Source organism: Coregonus lavaretus (genome assembly GCF_964263955.1).
Source record: "Coregonus lavaretus genome assembly, chromosome: 24".
Classification (NCBI taxonomy): domain Eukaryota; kingdom Metazoa; phylum Chordata; class Actinopteri; order Salmoniformes; family Salmonidae; genus Coregonus; species Coregonus lavaretus.
Window position 1 is genome coordinate 5,347,565 of NC_140011.1, and position 19,744 is coordinate 5,367,308.

The 19,744-nt window shown below is 42.6% G+C and overlaps 1 protein-coding gene across 1 annotated transcript in view; it reads right to left on the reverse strand.

The window, feature by feature from the left end:
• LOC311099951 (volume-regulated anion channel subunit LRRC8A-like) overlaps positions 1-19,744 on the reverse strand; it is a 34,728-nt gene that overhangs the window by 10,468 nt on the left and 4,516 nt on the right. The window contains exon 2 of the mRNA XM_084140672.1: positions 3,716-5,837. Coding sequence (XP_083996798.1) covers positions 3,716-5,827 — 2,112 coding nt within the window. The 5' untranslated portion in view covers positions 5,828-5,837. The remainder of the gene's footprint in view (positions 1-3,715; positions 5,838-19,744) is intronic.

Below are 19,744 nucleotides of genomic sequence, written 5' to 3' on the forward strand. Positions count from 1 at the left end.
TCTACAAAGTATTGACTTTGGGGGAGGGTGAATAGTTAGTTCAGTTTTTTTTGTCTTATTTTTTCTTGTGAAACAAACAAGAAATATGTTTCATCTACAAAATTGGTAGGCATGTTGTGTAAATCAAATGATACAAACCCAAGGCAACAAAATAGGAAAAATGCCAAGGGGGGTGAATACTTTTGCAAGCCACTGTAAATGGTTCCATTCTGCGGTGAAGCGATCATCCATGTATACGAGTAAGAGTATTGCTACATTTTAAGTTTCTAATTTTGTCAAAAAGTAATTTTTATTGCAAGTTAAAGCATACTGTTAGTTAGCTAGCAAACGTTAGCTTTCTGGCTTGCTAGCTAACGTTACGTGTATGATCTGTGTGGTAATACTATTCGAAACAGAAATCCATTTGCATTGCTAGTTATAGCCTAATGTTAGCTAGATAACATTGAACCTAGTTTGTTAGCTTTAGCTCCCTGCAGATTCATCCTACAGCTATGACAATGTTTGTATTGGTAGTAGTATGAGTTGGGGTTATGCCGGTTCATTGTTTAGCTAGCTAGCTACCTAGCTAGCTACATGTCTAAACAAAAGACTCCACTTCGGCCGGATTATTACATGACCCATCAAATTAGCAGGTGTGTCTGTGGGTGATTACGGCCATCGATTGTATTTGATGTGTGTGAGGGGTGGTTATAGCATTTCCTTCACATGACCCATCAATTTAGACAAGTGTGTCGGGTAAGCATAATCTAATAACGGTAGAATATTTATCAAATATTTTATCTGGACACTTTCTGTTTTTGATATTGCTACTATGCAAGTACTATCACTGTACCGTTTACACCTTCTGTATCCTGTGCATGTGACAAATAAACTTAGATTTTATTTGATATAGCGTGTGTTTACCACATGGCCTCACATGTGAATCCTTAAAGAGATGGATGGGACTAAGGCTTAAGAGGGTGTGAACGATGCTGAATGTGTGTAGACAAAGAAGAGCTCTCCAGTAGGTGTACCAAAACATTCAAGGGCCATTTTCTCTAAAGTGGGGTTACAAGTTGATCAACTTTCAAAGCAGAACTACTTTCCCATTGTTCCTCAACTGCATTGTATGATATACAATTTTCTAGCTCGGAGTCTCTACTTTTATCCAATGTAAAAAACACAATTTCATATTTTGCAACATAAGACCGAATCGAAGGGGTTGGACACATTTGGAGACTGTTTAGTGACAAAAATAAGGGGTTAAATACATGTACAAAAATTACATGTTTCCTGATCTTTCTTATATCTCTCAGATATAGGACAGACACTTCAGAACAAACTTCCTTTAGATTTTTTTGGGGGACTATCTGTTGTTCCATGTAGTGAATATGTTATTCAATGCATTTGTATGGGCTAATAGCTTAGACTCTTTTGGTTAAACATATTTCCTCCCAATGAAGTTCCTATGTGAGAATTGCCAGAACAATCTGAGATAACAAAAAAAAATTCTGCTCCAGCTGGAGTGGAATCGCCTTAAAACCATGATAATAGTATCGTTTAAAGAAACCATTTGATCCCACACACAGCAGATGCCCGCCAGAACACAACAGGGACAATGTTGTATAACCTCCCAGAATTCCTTGCAAGCCCTCAGCATGTTTCTCACTGTGAACTCGATTCCTAAATAAATCAATTGGATGAACGGCGTGTTTAACGCAGGCAAATTGGTTGTAAAGTCAGCCCGTCAGGTGATCCGAGTGTTGTTTATGCAAAATTCACAAAATTGGCCCATGCAAAAACACAAATGTGACCCATTTCAGGAAATTAGGCTTATGTCGCAAGTCACGACTTCACAGGAGAGCCATTCAATTACGAGCCTTGTTGGTCAAGCCACAGAAAAAGACAGCAACCTTCCCACTAGCCATGATTGGCTGAGATAATGAGTGGGCTGGACATGCCGAGAGAAGCCTTCTGTCTATTTGAGCCGGTCAGTCTGTGTTGGTAATCCTGTCGAACGCGACTATTTATTAAATGTATCATATAGTGGAGCTACATAAGTGTTGCTCTCCACTTTCTGGAGGATCGAGTTTTGAAATCAGTGGAATTAGAGTATGATAGCTAAAGAGATGGAGAAAAAACCTGTCTCCAGATTACATCTTCAAACTAAGGGCAACCAGAGGTAAACAAATCAATCATCGGCCAGAGCGTCAAGTGTGCGCTCTGAACGCTGCGAGAGAGCGAAACGAGAAGGGTGGGGCTAAAGCTTAAGAGGGTGTGAACGATGCTGAATGGGTGTAGACAAAGAAGAGCTCTTCACTAGATACCAAAACATTCAAATAACTTTCTCTCAAAAGTGAGTTTACAAGTTTATAAACTTTCAAAGCAGAATTACTTTCCCATTGTTCCTCAAAAATGCAGTGTATGATATTCCATTTTGTAGCTCTGAGTCTCTACTTTTATCCAATGTAAAAAAAAAAAATGTATGTTGCTACATAAGACCAAATCCAGGTTGTGAGTCACAAATGGCCAGAGCTATGGCTGAGTCACCTCACATTTATATTATGAAAATATATGATTTTCAATTATGTAATATGTTTACATTATATTATACTATATATTATGTATATTTACATGATACATTACATTTAGTTAGTGTTACACTTTCACTTACAAGTGTAACTTACAAGAGTTAGCCTACACTAACATTATTCTCAAAACTCTCTAAAAGTCAGAAATTAGTTAGACAAGAATTCACATAAGTCAAAGTTCATGTAAATAATCTCCTTAGACCCATTCAGGAGTTTTGTGAATTGTTTGTAAGACAGCATCACCCTGAGGTGTTCTGTACAGAAGACAGTAAACTTTTCCCAGCTATCTGCTTAACAAGGATGAGTTGCATCTAATAGGGTGGGGTGTAGTACACACTGTTCAAAGAGTGACACTGTTTTAGGAGCTTGACTATACTAAATAGTCCTAAAAACTAATTCACCAGACATTTTGACTTCATATTGGCTTGAAAATTATTACATTTTCAGTTACTAAAAAGTAAGTAAGTACAGTACCAAAACAGTTTGCCTTGAAAATCACCCTGAGACAAGCTCTCTTCAGCCAGAAGAGTGACAAACACATTAGCATAATACAACTTTTAAAATCGGTGTACTTTTAAAACTCGGGCACATTGCGTTTGTTAACCCACGGTGTGCAATACGTCAGAATGTTTTCCCCTTCTTGAACTCATTTGAAACATATTATTAGCACTAGCAGGGTAGGCTGTTGCTTTCTCAGAATATTGGGCAAACAAACTATTGAAGTGTTAATTTTACCTCAATGGAACTATGGAGACATCTCTGTCTACTACACAAAACTCTACAATGTGTACACAAGATCATTAGGGCAATTATCCCTAACATAACCACATACCTGTCTTCATAATTATCCTAAGCCCTACCTTCCTATTATCCAGTGTGAACTATGACCCATTCACATGTGAAAGAAAGAGAGGAAGGTAGAAGGGAGTAGGCCTTTTCAAGAACAAAATGTCTAACATTTTCCTGTGACACACAGATAACTGCCTAGACAAGTGTTTTTTGACCATTTAACCTGACCAGGAAATAATCTGGGCCCTAACAAATATAGCTAGATAGAGGAAAGAAACTGTGTTAGTTATAGAAGTAGTTCCAAGTGTGTATCGAACATTTTCTCAGGGACACTCAAATACTAGATCTCTACTCACCCTGTTGGCTGTCACAGCAAAGTACTGCAGGTTCTGGAGGAAGCCCACGTCGGCATGTATACTAGTCAGGTTGTTATGACTCAGGTCCAGGAAGCGTAGTTTGCGGCAGTAGAATAGCTGGCCCGGGATCTTCTCGATCTTGTTGCGGTTTAGGTAGAGCCTCTCCATGTTCGTCAAGGTGCCGATCTGGATGGGGATATAGGCGATCTGGTTGTACCACAGCTTCAAGCTTACCAGACGGTGCAGGTGCTGGAAGCTGATGATCTCCTCGATGGTCTTGAGGTTGTTGTCCTTCAGGTCGATCTCCTGCAGGTTGTGCAGGCTGAAAATGGAGTGTGGGATGCGTTCCAGGTCGCAGCGCAACAGCTCCAGCTCTGTCAGGTTTACCATCTTCTTCAGGCTGTTGAGCACCATCAGCTTGGTTCCCTCGTTGTTGATTGACAGCTTCTGGAGGTGGACCCCAACGTCCGTCACCACCTGAGGCAGCTTGGTCAGGTTACTCTTTAGACGGAGCACTTTGAGCCTCTTGAGCTCTCGTAGCCCGTCGATGACAATGTAGCGGTTGTTCTCTGCGCTCAGGTTCCCTGTGAGGTGCAGCTCGCTCAGGTTCTTCAGGCTGTAGATCCATAGAGGGATCTCCTTGATGTCGGTGAACTTGATGTGGAGGGACTTAAGGTTCTCCCTCAGAAAGGCCAAAGCTGGGGCCTCAATTTTTGCCGGTGTGTGGTAGAGCCACATCTCTCTCAGGCTGACTAGCTGGGCAATGATGGGGGGGATGGTGACATCAGGGATGAGCTCCAGCTTGAGCACCTCCAGTTCTATTAGGTCAAACACAGTTTCAGGGATTCCGTTAAGCATGAACAAGTGCAGCTCCAGTTTCTCTTGGGAGTTCTTGGTGATGCGTTGCCGCAGCTTGTCCAGCGTCCACTCGTTGTTGAGGTTCAGCTGACGCAGTTTGTTCTCGCTAACCTCCGACAGGAAGACAGCAAAGCGTTTGGAGTAGAGCGGGTCATACTGGTCGATCATATGCAACATGAAGGCAAAGTCGTTTTTCACATCGGGTATGTCGCTGTACCTGCTCTCCTCGCGGATCGACTCAAAGGAGTAGCGCTTAAGCGAGCGGCTGAGCATCCAGCAGAGGGTGTACATGCAGATGAGACCGTAAATCCCTACCAGGCTGATATAGAAACAGGCCAGGATCTTGAAGAGCGTGGCCAGGGGGTGAGCACAGTGGTACATCCTATAGCCCGTCAGCTTCTCAATGTCCACTGTGCAGATCACACTGAACTTGATGTAGTGCACATAGTAGGCCGTGTAGCAGATGATCAGGATGAACTTTATGACTTTGATGATGGTCTGGCGGATGTAGAGCCGGTAGACGATGTCCCCTTCTTCGACGTGGATCCGGAACTTCTTGACCTTCTCGAACAGAGCTTTGGCCTGCTCGCCTTCCTTCTTATCCAGGACACCTGTGTCGGAGCGGTCAACAATGCCCTGCTCGATGCGGGACTTGGTCCTTTGGAGCATGGGCTCGCTGGCCTCCACATCCTCGCTGATGCATGACGCCTTCTTGTCCATGGTACCGTTCATCTTCCCCAGAGGCTTGGGGTCGCTCTCCTCCACTACCGTCTCAGACAGAGCCCTGGTGGTCCAGGGAGAGTCAAAACACTTGAGCAGGATGGACACAAAGTGCTCCAGTTTGGAGCTAGTCCGGGGGAACTTGAACCAGAAGTTACTGCAGGCCAGGAAGATGAGGGTGTGCAGTAGCACCAGGTAGGGAAAGTACTTGGCGAACCAGTGCAGCTTGTTCTCATAGCAGACCGCGTCAATGTAGTTGTACTGGTGCCGGTCGAGGTCATACTGGATGCCTTTTGGCTCGGAGTCAAAGGAGTCACGGAAGCTCATATTGAGGTACTCACAGGATTTGTTGACCACCCACTTGCAGGGCAGGCATATCATCTTGTCCTGGGTTACCTGTAGTGTGCCCCCAAACACGGCGATCATGAGCATGACAATGGAGATGTAGTCTGTGAAGACGTCCCACCATGGCTTCAGGATGCGGTACGCCGGCTGGGTGTCAGCAAAGTATCGGAGCTCTGTGATGGGGATCATGATGGTTTACCTATGGAGAGGGAGCGAGACAAAAATGTAATGCAATACATTTACATTGCCACAAGTATATACTTCAAAGTTCATTAGAGTAAAAGCTTCAAAAGATATCTTCCAACATGCTTTATCTTGAACTACAAAACATAGCTCATCAAATTGAACAGGATTGCACAAAGTCAGAGAATTATTTTCATTTTGGGGAGATACGTCATGTGTCAGCATGCGTTAGGGCTGAGCCATATACCATATTTTACGATATACCGGTATTGATGCACGGACCGGTTTGGGTTCTTCTAGAACGGTATTTGAATGTTTGGTTTGTTAAATGTGATACGCCGTGTGTAATGTGCATCTTTATAGGTTACTTCGCTACTTAAGTCATCTCTCTCCGCTTTCTCTCTCTCCGTGCCGCTTTCCACACAGACCTAGCCCCGCTCCCGGTCACTCAAGGAGCGCATTTGTTGTTCCTCAACCACGAGACACTTGCGTTCAATCGCTGCATGATCAATGCAGCGCATGCAACAATGTTGATGACAAAGATGCGGTTTTCACTTTGCTTCTTAATATAAATCCACTAGCGTTCTACAATTTCACTATTAGTTTGTGTTTCTTATATCTGCAAACAGCTAATTTGTATTTTCCTAGCAAATTGGGCCTAAATCTTGTTACCCGCTAATCCCTAGCTAGCTAATAAATGTACTGAGTCAGAGCAAACGTAACTAGCTATACAGCCTGATAATACCAGTGATGGTGTAGACCTACAGTACCAGTCAAAAGTTTGGACACACTTACTAATTCAAGGGTTTTTCTTTATTTCTACTATTTTCTACATTGTAGAATAATAGTGAAGACACCACAACTATGAAATAACACATGGAATCATGTAGTAACCAAAAAAAATTGTTAAACAAATCAAAATATATTGTATATTCTTCAAATAGCCACCTTTTGCCTTGACAGTTTATGCACACTCTTGGCATTCTCTCAACCAGCTTCATGAGGAATGCTTTTCCAACAGTCTTGAAGGAGTTCCCACATTTGCTGAGCACTTGTTGGCTGCTTTTCCTTCACTCTGCGGTCCAACTCATCCCAAACCATCTCAATTGGGTTGAGGTTGGGTGGTTGTGGAGGCCAGGTCATCTGATGCAGTACTCCATCACTCTCCTTCTTGGTCAAATAGCCCTTACACAGCCCGGAGGTGTGTTGGGTCATTGTCCTGTTGAAAAACCAATGATAGTCCCACTAAGCGCAGATAATAATAATAAGACATTTAGCAGACGCTTTTATCCAAAGCGACTTACAGTCATGCGTGCATACATTTCTTTTTTTTGTGTGTATGGGTGGTCACGGGGATCGAACCCACTACCTTGGCGTTACAAGCGCCGTGCTCTACCAGCTGAGCTACAGAGGACCACAGATGGGATGGCGTATTGCTGCAGAATGCTGTGGTAGCCATGCTGGTTAAGTGTGCCTTGAATTCTAAATAAATCACAGACAGTGTAACCAGCAAAACATCCCCACACCATCACACCTCCTCCTCCATGCGTCACGGTGGGAACCACACATGCGGAGATCATCCGTTCACCTACTCTGCGTCTCACAAAGACAAAGTGGTTGGAACCAAAAATCTCAAATTTGGACTCATCAGACCAAAGGACAGATTTCCACCGGTCTAATGTCCATTGCTCGTATATCTTGGCCCAAGCAGGTCTCTTCTTCTTATTGGTGTCCTTTAGTTTGTTTCTTTGCAGCAATTCGACCATGAAGGCCTGATTCACGCAGTCTCCTCTGAACAGTTGATGTTGAGATGCGTCTGTTACTTGAACTCTGTGAAGCATTTATTTGGGCTGTAATCGGAGGTGCAGTTAACTCTAATTAACTTATCCTCTGCAGCAGAGGTAACTCTGGGTCTTCCTTTCCTGTGGCGGTCCTCATGTAAGCCAGTTTCAACATAGCGCTTGATGGCTTTTGCGACTGCACTTGAAGAAACTTTCAAAGATCTTGACATTTTCTGGATTGACTGACCTTCATGTCTTAAAGTAATGATGGACAGTCGTTTCTCTTTGCTTATTTGAGCTGTTCTCTACATAATATGGACTTGGTCTTTTACCAAATAGGGCTATCTTCTGTATACCACCCCTACCTTGTCACAACACAACTGATTGGCTCAAACGCATTAAGAAGGAATGAAATTCCACAAATTAACTTTTAACAAGGCACACCTGTTAATTGAAATGCATTCCAGATGACTACCTCTTGAAGCTGGTTGAGATAATGCCAAGTGTGTGCAAAGCTGTCATCAAGGCAAAGGGTGACTACTTTGAAGAATCTATAATCTAAAATATATTTTGATTTGTTTAACACTTCTTTGGTTACTACATGATTCCATGTGTTATTTCATAGTTTTGATGTCTTCACTATTATTGTACAATGTAGAAAATAGTAAAACAAATAGAGAAAAACCCTTGAATGAGTAGGTGTGTCCAAACCTTTGACTGGTACTGCAGGTTTTTTGTGCAACAGGATCTTCTAAATGAGAGGTATACGCAAAGCAAGAATGTGTTAGCTATATGAAGTAGCTATGAGAAAACACTCAATGTAGCCAAAGATTATAGGGTCCACTAGGAAACACTTGTCAACATTTTGGTTCCTACACTGTCACTAACTCCTCACTGGCATTTTCATTTGTTGTCATGTCAAACACTTTAAAGTGCCCACTATTCGAACTATAGAATTAGAATAATCATTATATTTCCATGATTCCAACAGTTTACCCAAGTGTTTTGCTTTAAATCACAAGTCAAATCGCAATTGCAACATTTGGTTAATAATAAGGCCTAGATTGTTTGCCCATATAGTGCAGCCTTATGTGGCAGTGTGGAAATTATCTCAAATGAGTGCAGGAAATTCAGAAATGGATGAAAATGCAGCAAATTATTTTTGGTTGAAGTTGAATTGAACAGTATAAAACAATCAGAATGGAGAAAGACCCATTGAAATCACTTAGAATTTATGTGTTGCCACCCCAGGTTCAAACACTACCCATAAAGAAAATGTAGAACTTTTATTATTAAAAAACATCAAATACAGTCATTACATTTACATTTACATTTTAGTCATTTAGCAGACGCTCTTATCCAGAGCGACTTACAGTTAGTGAGTGCGTACATTTTCCATACTGGTCCCCCTGTGGGAATCGAACCCACAACCCTGGCGTTGCAAGCACCATGCTCTACCAACTGAGCTACAGGAGGACTGAGCTGAGAGAGGGAGACAGCGAGTGTGTGAGAGAGGGAGCATGTGAGGGAGGGAGAGGGAGACAGTGTGAGGGATACAGAGTGTGTGAGAGAGGGAGCGTGTGAGGGAGGGAGAGGGAGACAGTGTCATACTGTCAATTTTTTTTTTTAAATACCATTAAAATGATATTTTGGCCATATCGCCCAGCCCTAGCATGCGTTCTCTCAATTAACCTTATTAGCTTTCTTCAACCACTTTCATTTTTCAGTACAAGTGCTACAGCTAAACACACAAAACCAACTCCCTGCGTGTGGTTGCTTTGTTGGGGCTCCAGTGAACTAAACCACACAGACCTCCTACGTATATTAAATGTGACTTCCTTTGCAATGTTATGAGTCAGCTAATCTCAGCACCCAGAACCAAATCAACTACATGGGCCTTATTCAAAACAGACCATTCATTACATTCAACTATGTCGAATACAACAACTCCACAATTGCGCCAATTATTATATATTCTCATTTAGTGCGATCTGTCACGATACCAGAATTTAGACTTTGATACCGATACCAGGTTTAGTATCACAATACTCGATACCATCACAAGACTATCCCACCGCAAAAAAATAAAGTATATTAGCCAAAGTCACAGAATGGCACTGTGATCCAGACCAATGAACTCAGCTACTGCTCTGTTCAATCGTTGAGCATCTTTTGAGTTCAATATCATTACATTTTTCAAAGACAGCCATGTATGCATTATGAATCAATTATACAATCAATTTGACTTTGTTTTTACCATTCTATTTACATAATGGTAATAATTTATTTGAATGGTAAATCTTTATTGATAAACTGGGTAAATCAATACGTAGCCAAGGCCTATTCACAATACAGGTGAATGCATATTCGTTAGGAGTGTGTGCATCCACTGAGTTATTGAGCTTGTTTTGGTTGATATTCATGGGGCTTCAGATTACAAACAAACAATCTGTCCCTTCCATTTCAGACATTGTATTGTACTGATCAACAACATTTGCATAGAAGTAGCTTATTTTATAAAAGTGTGCGCTGTCTCTTTAACCGGTAATGACGTCATTCACAGGCAAGCGGTCGGAGCCCTATTCACAAATAGTCAGTTGCTGAGGCAATGTATCATCTTTGTGAGAGAGAGACCGACTAAGTGAAAAAATAAAGTTTTGGTGGCAGTCAGCATATTATCACAAACAAAGTACTACGGTAGTGAATTGATGTTAGCTTCAGCTGTAAGCTAGCAAGGAGTGTAGCCTACAAAGCTAGAATCTACCGGAATCTTCTTGCATTGTAAAGTGTTCTAGCCTGTATGGATAGTGGAGGCTCTTCAGAGGTGTAAGGGGAGGACCATTCTACTCAGTGAATTTCAGAAAATAAATCAATAATGAAACATTCAAAGTGATCCTTTTTAGATAAAACTATACTAAATATACATACAGAGCATTCGGAAAGTATTCAGACCCCTTTACTTTTTCCACATTTTGTTACGTTACAGCCTTATTCTAAAATGGATTAAAATAAAACCTTTTCCTCAATCTACACACAATACCCCATAATGACAAAGCGAAAACAGGTTTAGACATTTTTGCACATTTATAAAATAAAATAAAAACTGAAATACCTTATTTACATAAGTATTCAGACCCTTTGCTATGAGACTCAAAATTGAGATCAGGTGCATCCTGTTTCCATTGATCATCCTTGAGATGTTTCTACAACTTGATTGGAGTCCACCTGTGGTAAATTCAATTGATTGGACATGATTTGGAAAGGCACACACACCGGTCTATATAAAGGTCCCACAGTTGACAGTGCATGTAAGAGCAAAAACCAACCCATAAGGTTGAAGGGATTGTCTGTAGAGATCCGAGACAGGATTGTGTCAAGGCACAGATCTGGGGAAAGGTACCAAAAAATGTCTGCAGAATTGAAGGTCCCCAAGAACACAGTGGCCTCCACCAAGACTCTCCTAGAACTGGCCTCTCGGCCAAACTAAGCAATCGGGGCAGAAGGGCCTTGGTCAGGGAGGTGACCAAGAACCTGATGGTCACTCTGATAGAGCTCCAGAGTTCCTCTATAGAGATGGGAGAACCTTCCAGAAGGACAACCATCTCTGCAGCACTCCACCAATCAGGCCTTTATGGTAGAGTGGCCACATGGAAGCCACTTCTCAGTAAAAGGCACATGACAGCCCGCTTGGAGTTTGCCAAAAGGCACCTAAAGACTCTCAGACCATGAGAAACAAGATTCTCTGGTCTGATGAAACCATGATTTAACTCTATGGCCTGAATGCCAAGCGTCATGTCTGGAGGAGGGGGGGCGGCAGGTAGCTTAGTGGTTAAGAGCGTTGTGCCAGTAACCGAAAGGTCGCTGGTTCTAATCCCCGAGCCGACTAGGTGAAAAATCTGTCGATGTGCCCTTGAGCAAGGCACTTAACCCTAATTGCTCCTGTAAGTCGCTCTGGATAAGAGCGTCTGCTAAATGACTGAAATGAAATGAAAATGAAATGGAGGAAACCTGGCACCATCCCTACTGTGAAGCATGGTGGTGGCAGCATCATGCTGTGGGGATGTTTTTCAGCGGCAGGGACTGGGAGACTAGTCAGGGTCGAGGGAAAGATGAACGGAGCAAAGTAGAGAGAGATCCTTGATGAAAACTGGCTCCAGAGCGCTCAGGACCCCAGACTGGGGCGAAGGTTCAAGTTCCAACAGAACAATGACCCTAAGCACACAGCCAAGACAACGCAGGAGTGGCTTCAGGACAAGTCTCTGAATGTCCTTGAGTGGCCCAGCCAGAGCCCGGATGGTGCCAGGTTTCCTCCAGACCCGATCGAACATCTCGAGAGACCTGAAAATAGCTGTGCATCAACGCTCCCCATCCAACCTGACAGAGCTTGAGAAGATCTGCAGAGATACAGTTGGTGACATTGTTGGATAGTTGAGATGGTGAATAGTAATAGTTGAGCATTCTTAGGATATTACTAAATTCAAATTAGTTTCTTCAACCTACAGGAGACTGAGATATTACAGTGGCTTGCGAAAGTATTCACCCCCCTTGGCATTTTTCCTATTTTGTTGCCTTACAACCTGGAATTTAAATGGATTTTTGGGTGGTTTGTGTCATTTGATTTACACAACATGCCTACCACTTGGAAAATGCAACATATTATTTTATTGTGAAACAAACAAGAAATAATATTTTTAAAACAAATCTCTGGAAGACAAACAGGTTTCCCTCAAGAATTTCCCTGTATTTAGCGCCATCCATCATTCCTTCAATTCTGACCAGTTTCCCAGTCCCTGCCGATGAAAAACATCCCCACAGCATGATGCTGCCACCATAACCCAACCCTGATCTGTACTTCTCCACAACTTTGTCCCTGACCTGTTTGGAGAGCACCTTGGTCTTCATGGTGCCCCTTGCTTAGTAGTGTTGCAGACTCTGGGGCCTTTCAGAACAGGTGTATATATACACTGAGATCATGTGATAGATCTTGTGACACTTAAATAAAGTCCAACTGTGCGCAATCTAACTAATTATGTGACTTCTGAAGGTAATTGGTTGCACCAGATCTTATTTAGGGGGTTCATAGCAAAGGGGGTGAATACATATGCACGCACCACTTTTCCGTTCTTTATTATTTTTTTGAAAAAAGTTATTTTTTTCATTTCACTTCACCAATTTGGACTATTTTGTGTATGTCCATTACATGAAATCCGAATAAAAATCCATTTAAATTACAGGTTGTAATGCAACAAAATAGGAAAAAGTCCAAGGGGGATGAATACTTTTGCAAGGCACTGTATATTGTTTTCTTGGTTTTAAAACGTTATTTTTGTGACGAGTTAGTGCCACTTATTTCAATTTGCCATGCTAACTTTTGTAGCAATAGCTAGCTAGCTACCAGAGTACCGTTTTCTCCGCCGTTTTCTCACTAACGACAATGTAGTGGATTTTTATGTTGAAGAACCCCTTTCATTGCCCACATCAGATTCAAGCTTCTAGGAAAAAGCCACATCGATCATGTAATGGACGAATGTCTGCATATTCAAACTGCGCAACACAACAAGAAGCTAAGAAGATACTGCATTTTTGGGTATGCAAGAGTTGGCTTTAAGGGGGCAAGATGAGAGGGAAAGTTCCGCAGGTTGTCAGGTATGTGGATGATCAGGGCTTTATTCAGGAACGTTTCTTGGGCTACTTTGATGTGTCAAGTGGGCAAGATGTGCAGTCTGTATTTGACTTTGTGAATTCTGAGATGTGAATTTAGTGAATTCAACAGTTTAGCTTCATGGAGAAACTTGTTGCCCAAACCTATGATGGCGCTGCTGTAATGGAATGTATCTGGTATTTGTCCCCTCCTGTTCCCCGATTAAGAGAGGATGACCACTCCACTCCACTACCAGTGTCAACTCTCTCCTGATATGAACTGAAGCCATGTCTCATGTGCCCGCTCATCCACTGGCGCATTGAATGTTTCCTCTCCAAGCACTGTGAGTAGCCCTGTCAATCCTCCTAAATTTTACAATACCCTACACAAAAATGAGTAATCATTGTGACTCGTACTTTACAAACACAAAGTTATAAAAGGACAAGCCCATCAGGTAGGCAAACTTGACATTGTAAGGAAGGAGAGCTTTTGAGAACTTTGGCCTTTAAAAATCAATTAAAAAAGAAAACAGGGACTGGCTGTAAGAGTGAACATGTTTCTTTCGGTTTACTTTCTGAAGACATATTACTCAATATGGGAGGTTTAATGACGGTATTTATGGGCCAATAGCTAAATGTCATAGACAGCCTGTCTGATTATAATAAAACCAATGCTGAATCCATTAACATTGCTTGTTTTGCCAGAAAAGGCTCACATCCTCATGGTGTTCCATCTGTTATGTCTAGCTCAGCTGTAGTCTAACTGTATCCTCTCCACCAGTGATATTTTATCTCCCAGACAGCACAGACGTGGAAAAACATAAGGTTACTTGCGTAACCCTGGTTCTCTGATATTATGAGTGAGATACAGTACCAGTCAAAAGTTTGGGCACCTACTCATTCAAGGGTTTGTCTTTATTTTTACAATTTTTTACATTGTAGAATAATAGTGAAGACATCAAAACTATGAAATAACACATATGGAATCATGTAGTAACCAAAAAAGTGTTAAACAAATCAAAATATATTTTATATTTTTGAGATTCTTCAAATAGCCACCCTTTGCCTTGACAGCTTTGCCTTGATGACAGTATGACGATAGCCAGGGTTGGGGAGTAACTGATTAATGTAATCGGATTACAAAAAAAAGAACTAATCAGTTACGTTACCAACAAAAAATATTGTAATCAAATTACAGTGTAATTAATTAAAATGTAAAAATGTACAGATTCTTTTGAAAAACTAGATTACTTCTTGGATTACTTTTAAATTCAGAAAGGATGTTTGCGGAAAAAAAAGACACCTTTCTGTTTTCTCAATGACATTCAATTCAGCATTGGAAAAAAGGCACAAGTTGAAGTTTGTTTCAGAGATCATGCATCCTTTTTGCCTTCTTCTAATTCCTCTTAAGGGGAAAGTAATCCAAAAGTAATGGAAAGTAAATCAGATTACATTACTTAGTTTGGGTAATCCAAAACAGGTAACTAGTAACTGATTACATTTAGAAAGTAACCTACCCAACCGTGATGACAGCTGCCAGGACTTATCGTAAGCACGGTTGTAACTGCCGACCGAAAAATCACTGGTCATCGAGGGGCTCAAAGATGAGGAAGGAAAGAATAAGGCATCACCCAATTCTCCTGGGTGTGTCGCTGCAGTAAGTCAGTCTGGATAGATGCCGGAAGCAGACTGTCCCGGGACAGAGCAGCCAGCACCATGACGTAAGACGTCCGGCAATATAGCCGAAGGAAGAAGGAAACACCTGCAGCGCAGTATTCCTAATCCTGGGCAGTAGGACAGCGACATAACTGGTATGTCTTGGCTCTGCTTCATGGAGGAGCGTTGTCAAGAGCAAACATAGCTCCTCAGCCACTTGCTCCCGTAAGCTGGGGAGGCAGAGCAGGCAGTGGCCCGGTTGCGTTGTCTAGGGCTCTGACAGCTGGGGCTCTTAGCTTCCTTGAGGCAAACTGGTACTGCGGGGAGCAGTTATCTTAAATCGGGCCTGTATGGGACTGGAGTTTTTTCCCGTCGTATAGATCCCTTGACGGGTGCTGAGCCACTACAGGGGACGGCCACTCGATGTCCAGTCTGGCCACGGCCCGCTTGCAGACATAAAGGAGCCCAAACTCCACTGGAGGAGGTATGCTGGCCTGAGAGTCCCCATCTCCTGCGCTCTCTCGAGGATCTCCATGATTTTAATCCCATCGTCATCCCCTAACTCACCTTCCCCTGACACCACGTCGTCAGACACTGAGGGGAGGGAGTCGAGGCTATCCATGACCCAACTGACTCACCCCAACTGGGCTTGGTTGCGGAGAACTGAGCCTCAGAGGCAGTCTGCAGTGCTCACCGGACTCAGGGTCCTCGAGCGCATCCTGGTCATGTTCCTTACCGAAGCAAATTATGCATAGAGGGTGGGAATCTTTCCCCACAATCATCGAGCCGCAAGCACAAGAACGTGGGGGTTTAAGCGCTGGGAAAGGCTCGTCCTGGGACAGGATAGAAGTGGCCATTGCGAGGGACAAGGCTTGCTAGGAGGACTGACAACAACGTGTAGACAGCATAGGCTAGCTAGTTAGAAGCCCAAGGCTGGTGACTAGCAAATAGTAGCTTGTGTAAACGGCGTACCAAGCTAGCTAGTTAGGAGTCTTGTGGCTAATAGCTAGCAATATTGAGCACCGTATAATGCTATAGCCACGAGTCTAGTGGGGCGTTAGCTAGCTAGAAGCTACCTCGGGGTGAAGGTGTGCCGTGGCTAGCTCAGTGCTGGCCAAGTTAGCCTTCAGAAAGAGTGCTTTTCCAACCGAAGGTGCTGTGAAGGCTGAGAGGGTCGGTCTAGTTAACACAACAGGTGAATGTAGACGAGAAAAGGGTGCTCACAATGCTACCATGTTGCAGGTAGGGTATGCTAGCGAAGTTAGCTTGCCTCTCAGCAAGGTAGCCAAGTTAGCCTTGCAGCGTGGGCTAACCGAGTCTCAGTAGCTAGCAGAGACTGAGAAGTAGAAAATAATTGTTGAAACTAAAACAAAAACCTTCCGGTTAGTACTCAACCTCTCGACAGGGTCTGAAGACCTATGCTCGGCAGCGATATCCTTCAGGGTTCACTTCTGAGCAGTTAAGCAGGCAAACAGGTATCCAGTCGATCTGAGGCGAGCTAGAGTAGTGACACTATTCGTGAGGAAGAGAAGCAAGAATAACCAGAGGGCGGGAGAATGTCTCCTTTTATAGAAGTGTCTCACCTCATTCGCCACTCTACCTGTCTGTCTCCAACAGATGCTTCTGATAGGTACTTCCTTTTTGTCATTTAGCAGACGCTCTTATCCAGAGTGACTTACAGGAGCAATTAGGGTTAAGTGCCTTGCTCAAGGGCACAGACAGATCTTTCACCAAGTCGGCTCGGGGATTAGAACCAGCGACCTTTCGGTTACTGGCACAACGCTCTTAACCACTAAGCTACCTCCCGCCCCATGAGAGTAGGCGGTCGTAGCGAACCCTCACGTGAGACGATCCATTTATTAGGACATTGTTTGGGCCAAGACTTTTTACTGATCACGTGACCTGACTAGTGAAAAACTCTCGACACTGGTCAGGACAAGCGGTCAGAAAAACCATTTGTCCTGAGCCATTAATACTACTACTATGGTCTACTGGGAAAACCACCCGTTTAATAGGACATTCCTTGGGAAATGAATCATTAGTCAGGTACACAAAGTGCTCTGCATTTGTACTGTTTAACCCAGACACGCTACTTAATGAAAATAACTCATAAACTGAGATCATAGTGAAGCTTAGAGTGCCTACCCTCAGCAGAACAACCCCTCCCAGTATCACATGCAAATTTCAGACATCAGCTATCTAATCAGTTGAAAGAGATTTCCCGTTTCCTTTCTGTATGCGTGAGGTCAGTTGGGCTGGACTGGGTGTAGACTTTAGTTTTTAGCTCCCTCTCTCCATGTGCCCCTCCCCTTCTACCTACACAAACTAACAGAAAGAGAATAAAGGAATGTGGTCAATGGACGCTCACAAAAGAGCCTCATCCAGTCCAAACCAGTCAGACGAAGCCATCTTAAGTCTCTCTATTTCTTTGGATCGCTGCCCTCTCTTACAGTAGCTCCCAGTTCGTCAGAAGTCTAGTTCAAACACTCCGACTGAGACCGAACAAAAACAAGTTTGTTTCTCTCTCTACAGTGTCAATTTTTTTCATTTTCCCTCCGTAGCACGAACCAAGTAGCCTATCAAGTGAAGTCTTTGTTTGCACAGATTTCAAGTCATGGTAGCATGACTTCTAGGTTTGCGTCAGAGTGCATCAATAATTAATGTGTGCCAGCCTACTGGGTGACTCAAACAGGCCGTTATACAGCTGCTCAGTTCACAGTGCACTATCTGGCAGATCTGACACTGTAAGGGCAGTTGACATGGATCACTATACGGCAGCTTGATAAATCATTCCCGTTTGCCCCTGGGGGTCAGAGTAACCTAGATGTTTCCAGTCTGTCCAGGATCAGACATTATTAAAAAAATATGGAGATCCACCCAACAACAGTACACCCAAAATCCTTTCTCCCTTCCTTCTGGAGTCATTCATTCATTCATTCATTCATTCATACATTCATACATTCATACATTCATACATTCATACATTCATACATACATACATACATACATACATACATACATACATACAGTTGAAGTTTACATACACTTAGGTTGGAGTCATTAAAACTTGTTTTTAAACCACTCCACAAATGTCTTGTTAACAAACTATAGTTGTGGCAAGTCGGTTAGGACATCTACTTTGTGCATGACACAAGTAATATTTCCAACAATTGTTTACAGACAGATTATTCACTGTATCACAATTCCAGTGGGTCAGAAGTTTAAATACACTAAGTTGACGGTGCCTTTAAACAGCTTGGAAAATTCCAGAAAATGATATCATGGCTTTAGAAGCTTCTGATAGTCTAATTGACAATTTGAGTCAATTGGAGGTGTACCTGTGGATGTATTTCAAGGCCTACCTTCAAATTCCGTGCCTCTTTGCTTGACATCATGGGAAAATCAAAAGAAAATCAGCCAAGACCTCAGAAAAAAAATTGTAGACCTCCATAAGTCTGGTTCATACTTGGGAGCAATTTCCAAACACCTGAAGGTGCCACATTCATCTGTACAAACAATAGTATGCAAGTATAAACACCATGGGACCACACAGCCATCATACCGCTCAGGAAGGAGACGTGTTCTTTCTCCTAGAGATGAACGTACTTTGGTGCAAAAAGTGCAAATCAATCCCAGAACAACAGCAAAGGACCTTGTGAAGATGCTGGAGGAAACAGGTTCAAAAGTATCTATATCCACAGTAAAACGAGTCCTATATCGACATAACCTGAAAGGCCGCTCAGCAAGGAAGAAGCCACTGCTCCAAAACCGCCACAAAAAAGCCAGACTACGGTTTGCAACTGCACACAAAGATCATACTTTTTGGAGAAATGTCCTCTGGTCTAATGAAACAAAAATAGAACTGTTTGGCCATAATGACCATCGTTATGTTTGGAGGAAAAAGGGGGAAGCTTGCAAGCCGAAGAACACCATCCCAACCGTGAAGCACGGGGGTGGCAGCATCATCCTGTGGGGGTGCTTTGCTGCAAGAGGGACTGGTGCACAAATAAATGGCATCATGAGGAAGGAATATTATGTGGATATATTGACGCAACATCTCAAGACATCAGCCAGGAAGTTAAAGCTTGGTCGCAAATGGGTCTTCCAAATGGACAATGACCGCAAGCATACTTCCAAAATTGTGGCAAAATGGCTTAAGGACAACAAAGTCAAGGTATTGGAGTGGCCATCACAAAGCCCTGACTTCAATCCTATAGAAAATGTGTGGGCAGAACTGAAAAAGCGTGTGCGAGCAAAAAGGCCTACAAACCTGACTCAGTTACACCAGCTCTGTCAGGAGGAATGGGCCAAAATGTACCCAACTTATTGTGGGAAGCTTGAGGAACTCTACCCGAAACATTTGACCCAAGTTAAACAACTTAAAAGCAATGCTACCAAATACTAATTGAGTGTATGTAAACTTCTGACCCACTGGGAATGTGATGAAAGAAATAAAAGCTGAAATAAATCTACTATTATTCTGACATTTCGCATTCTTAAAATAAAGTGGTGATCCTAACTGACCTAAGACAGGACATTTTTACTAGGATTAAATGTCAGGAATTGTGAAAAACTGAGTTTAAATATATTTGGCTAAGGTGTATGTAAACTTCCGACTTCAACTGTATACACACACGCACACTACCGTTCAAGTTCTAGTTTGAGAAACAGGCGGCTCACAGGTCCTCAACTGGCAGCTTCATTAAATAGTACCCGCAAAACACCAGTCTCAACGTCAGTGAAGTAGCGACTCCGGGATGCTGACCTATCTCAGCCATATCTCAGACTGCCCATCTTAATCTTTTCTTTTTATTGGCCAGTCTGAGATTGAACCCACAATTGCTGA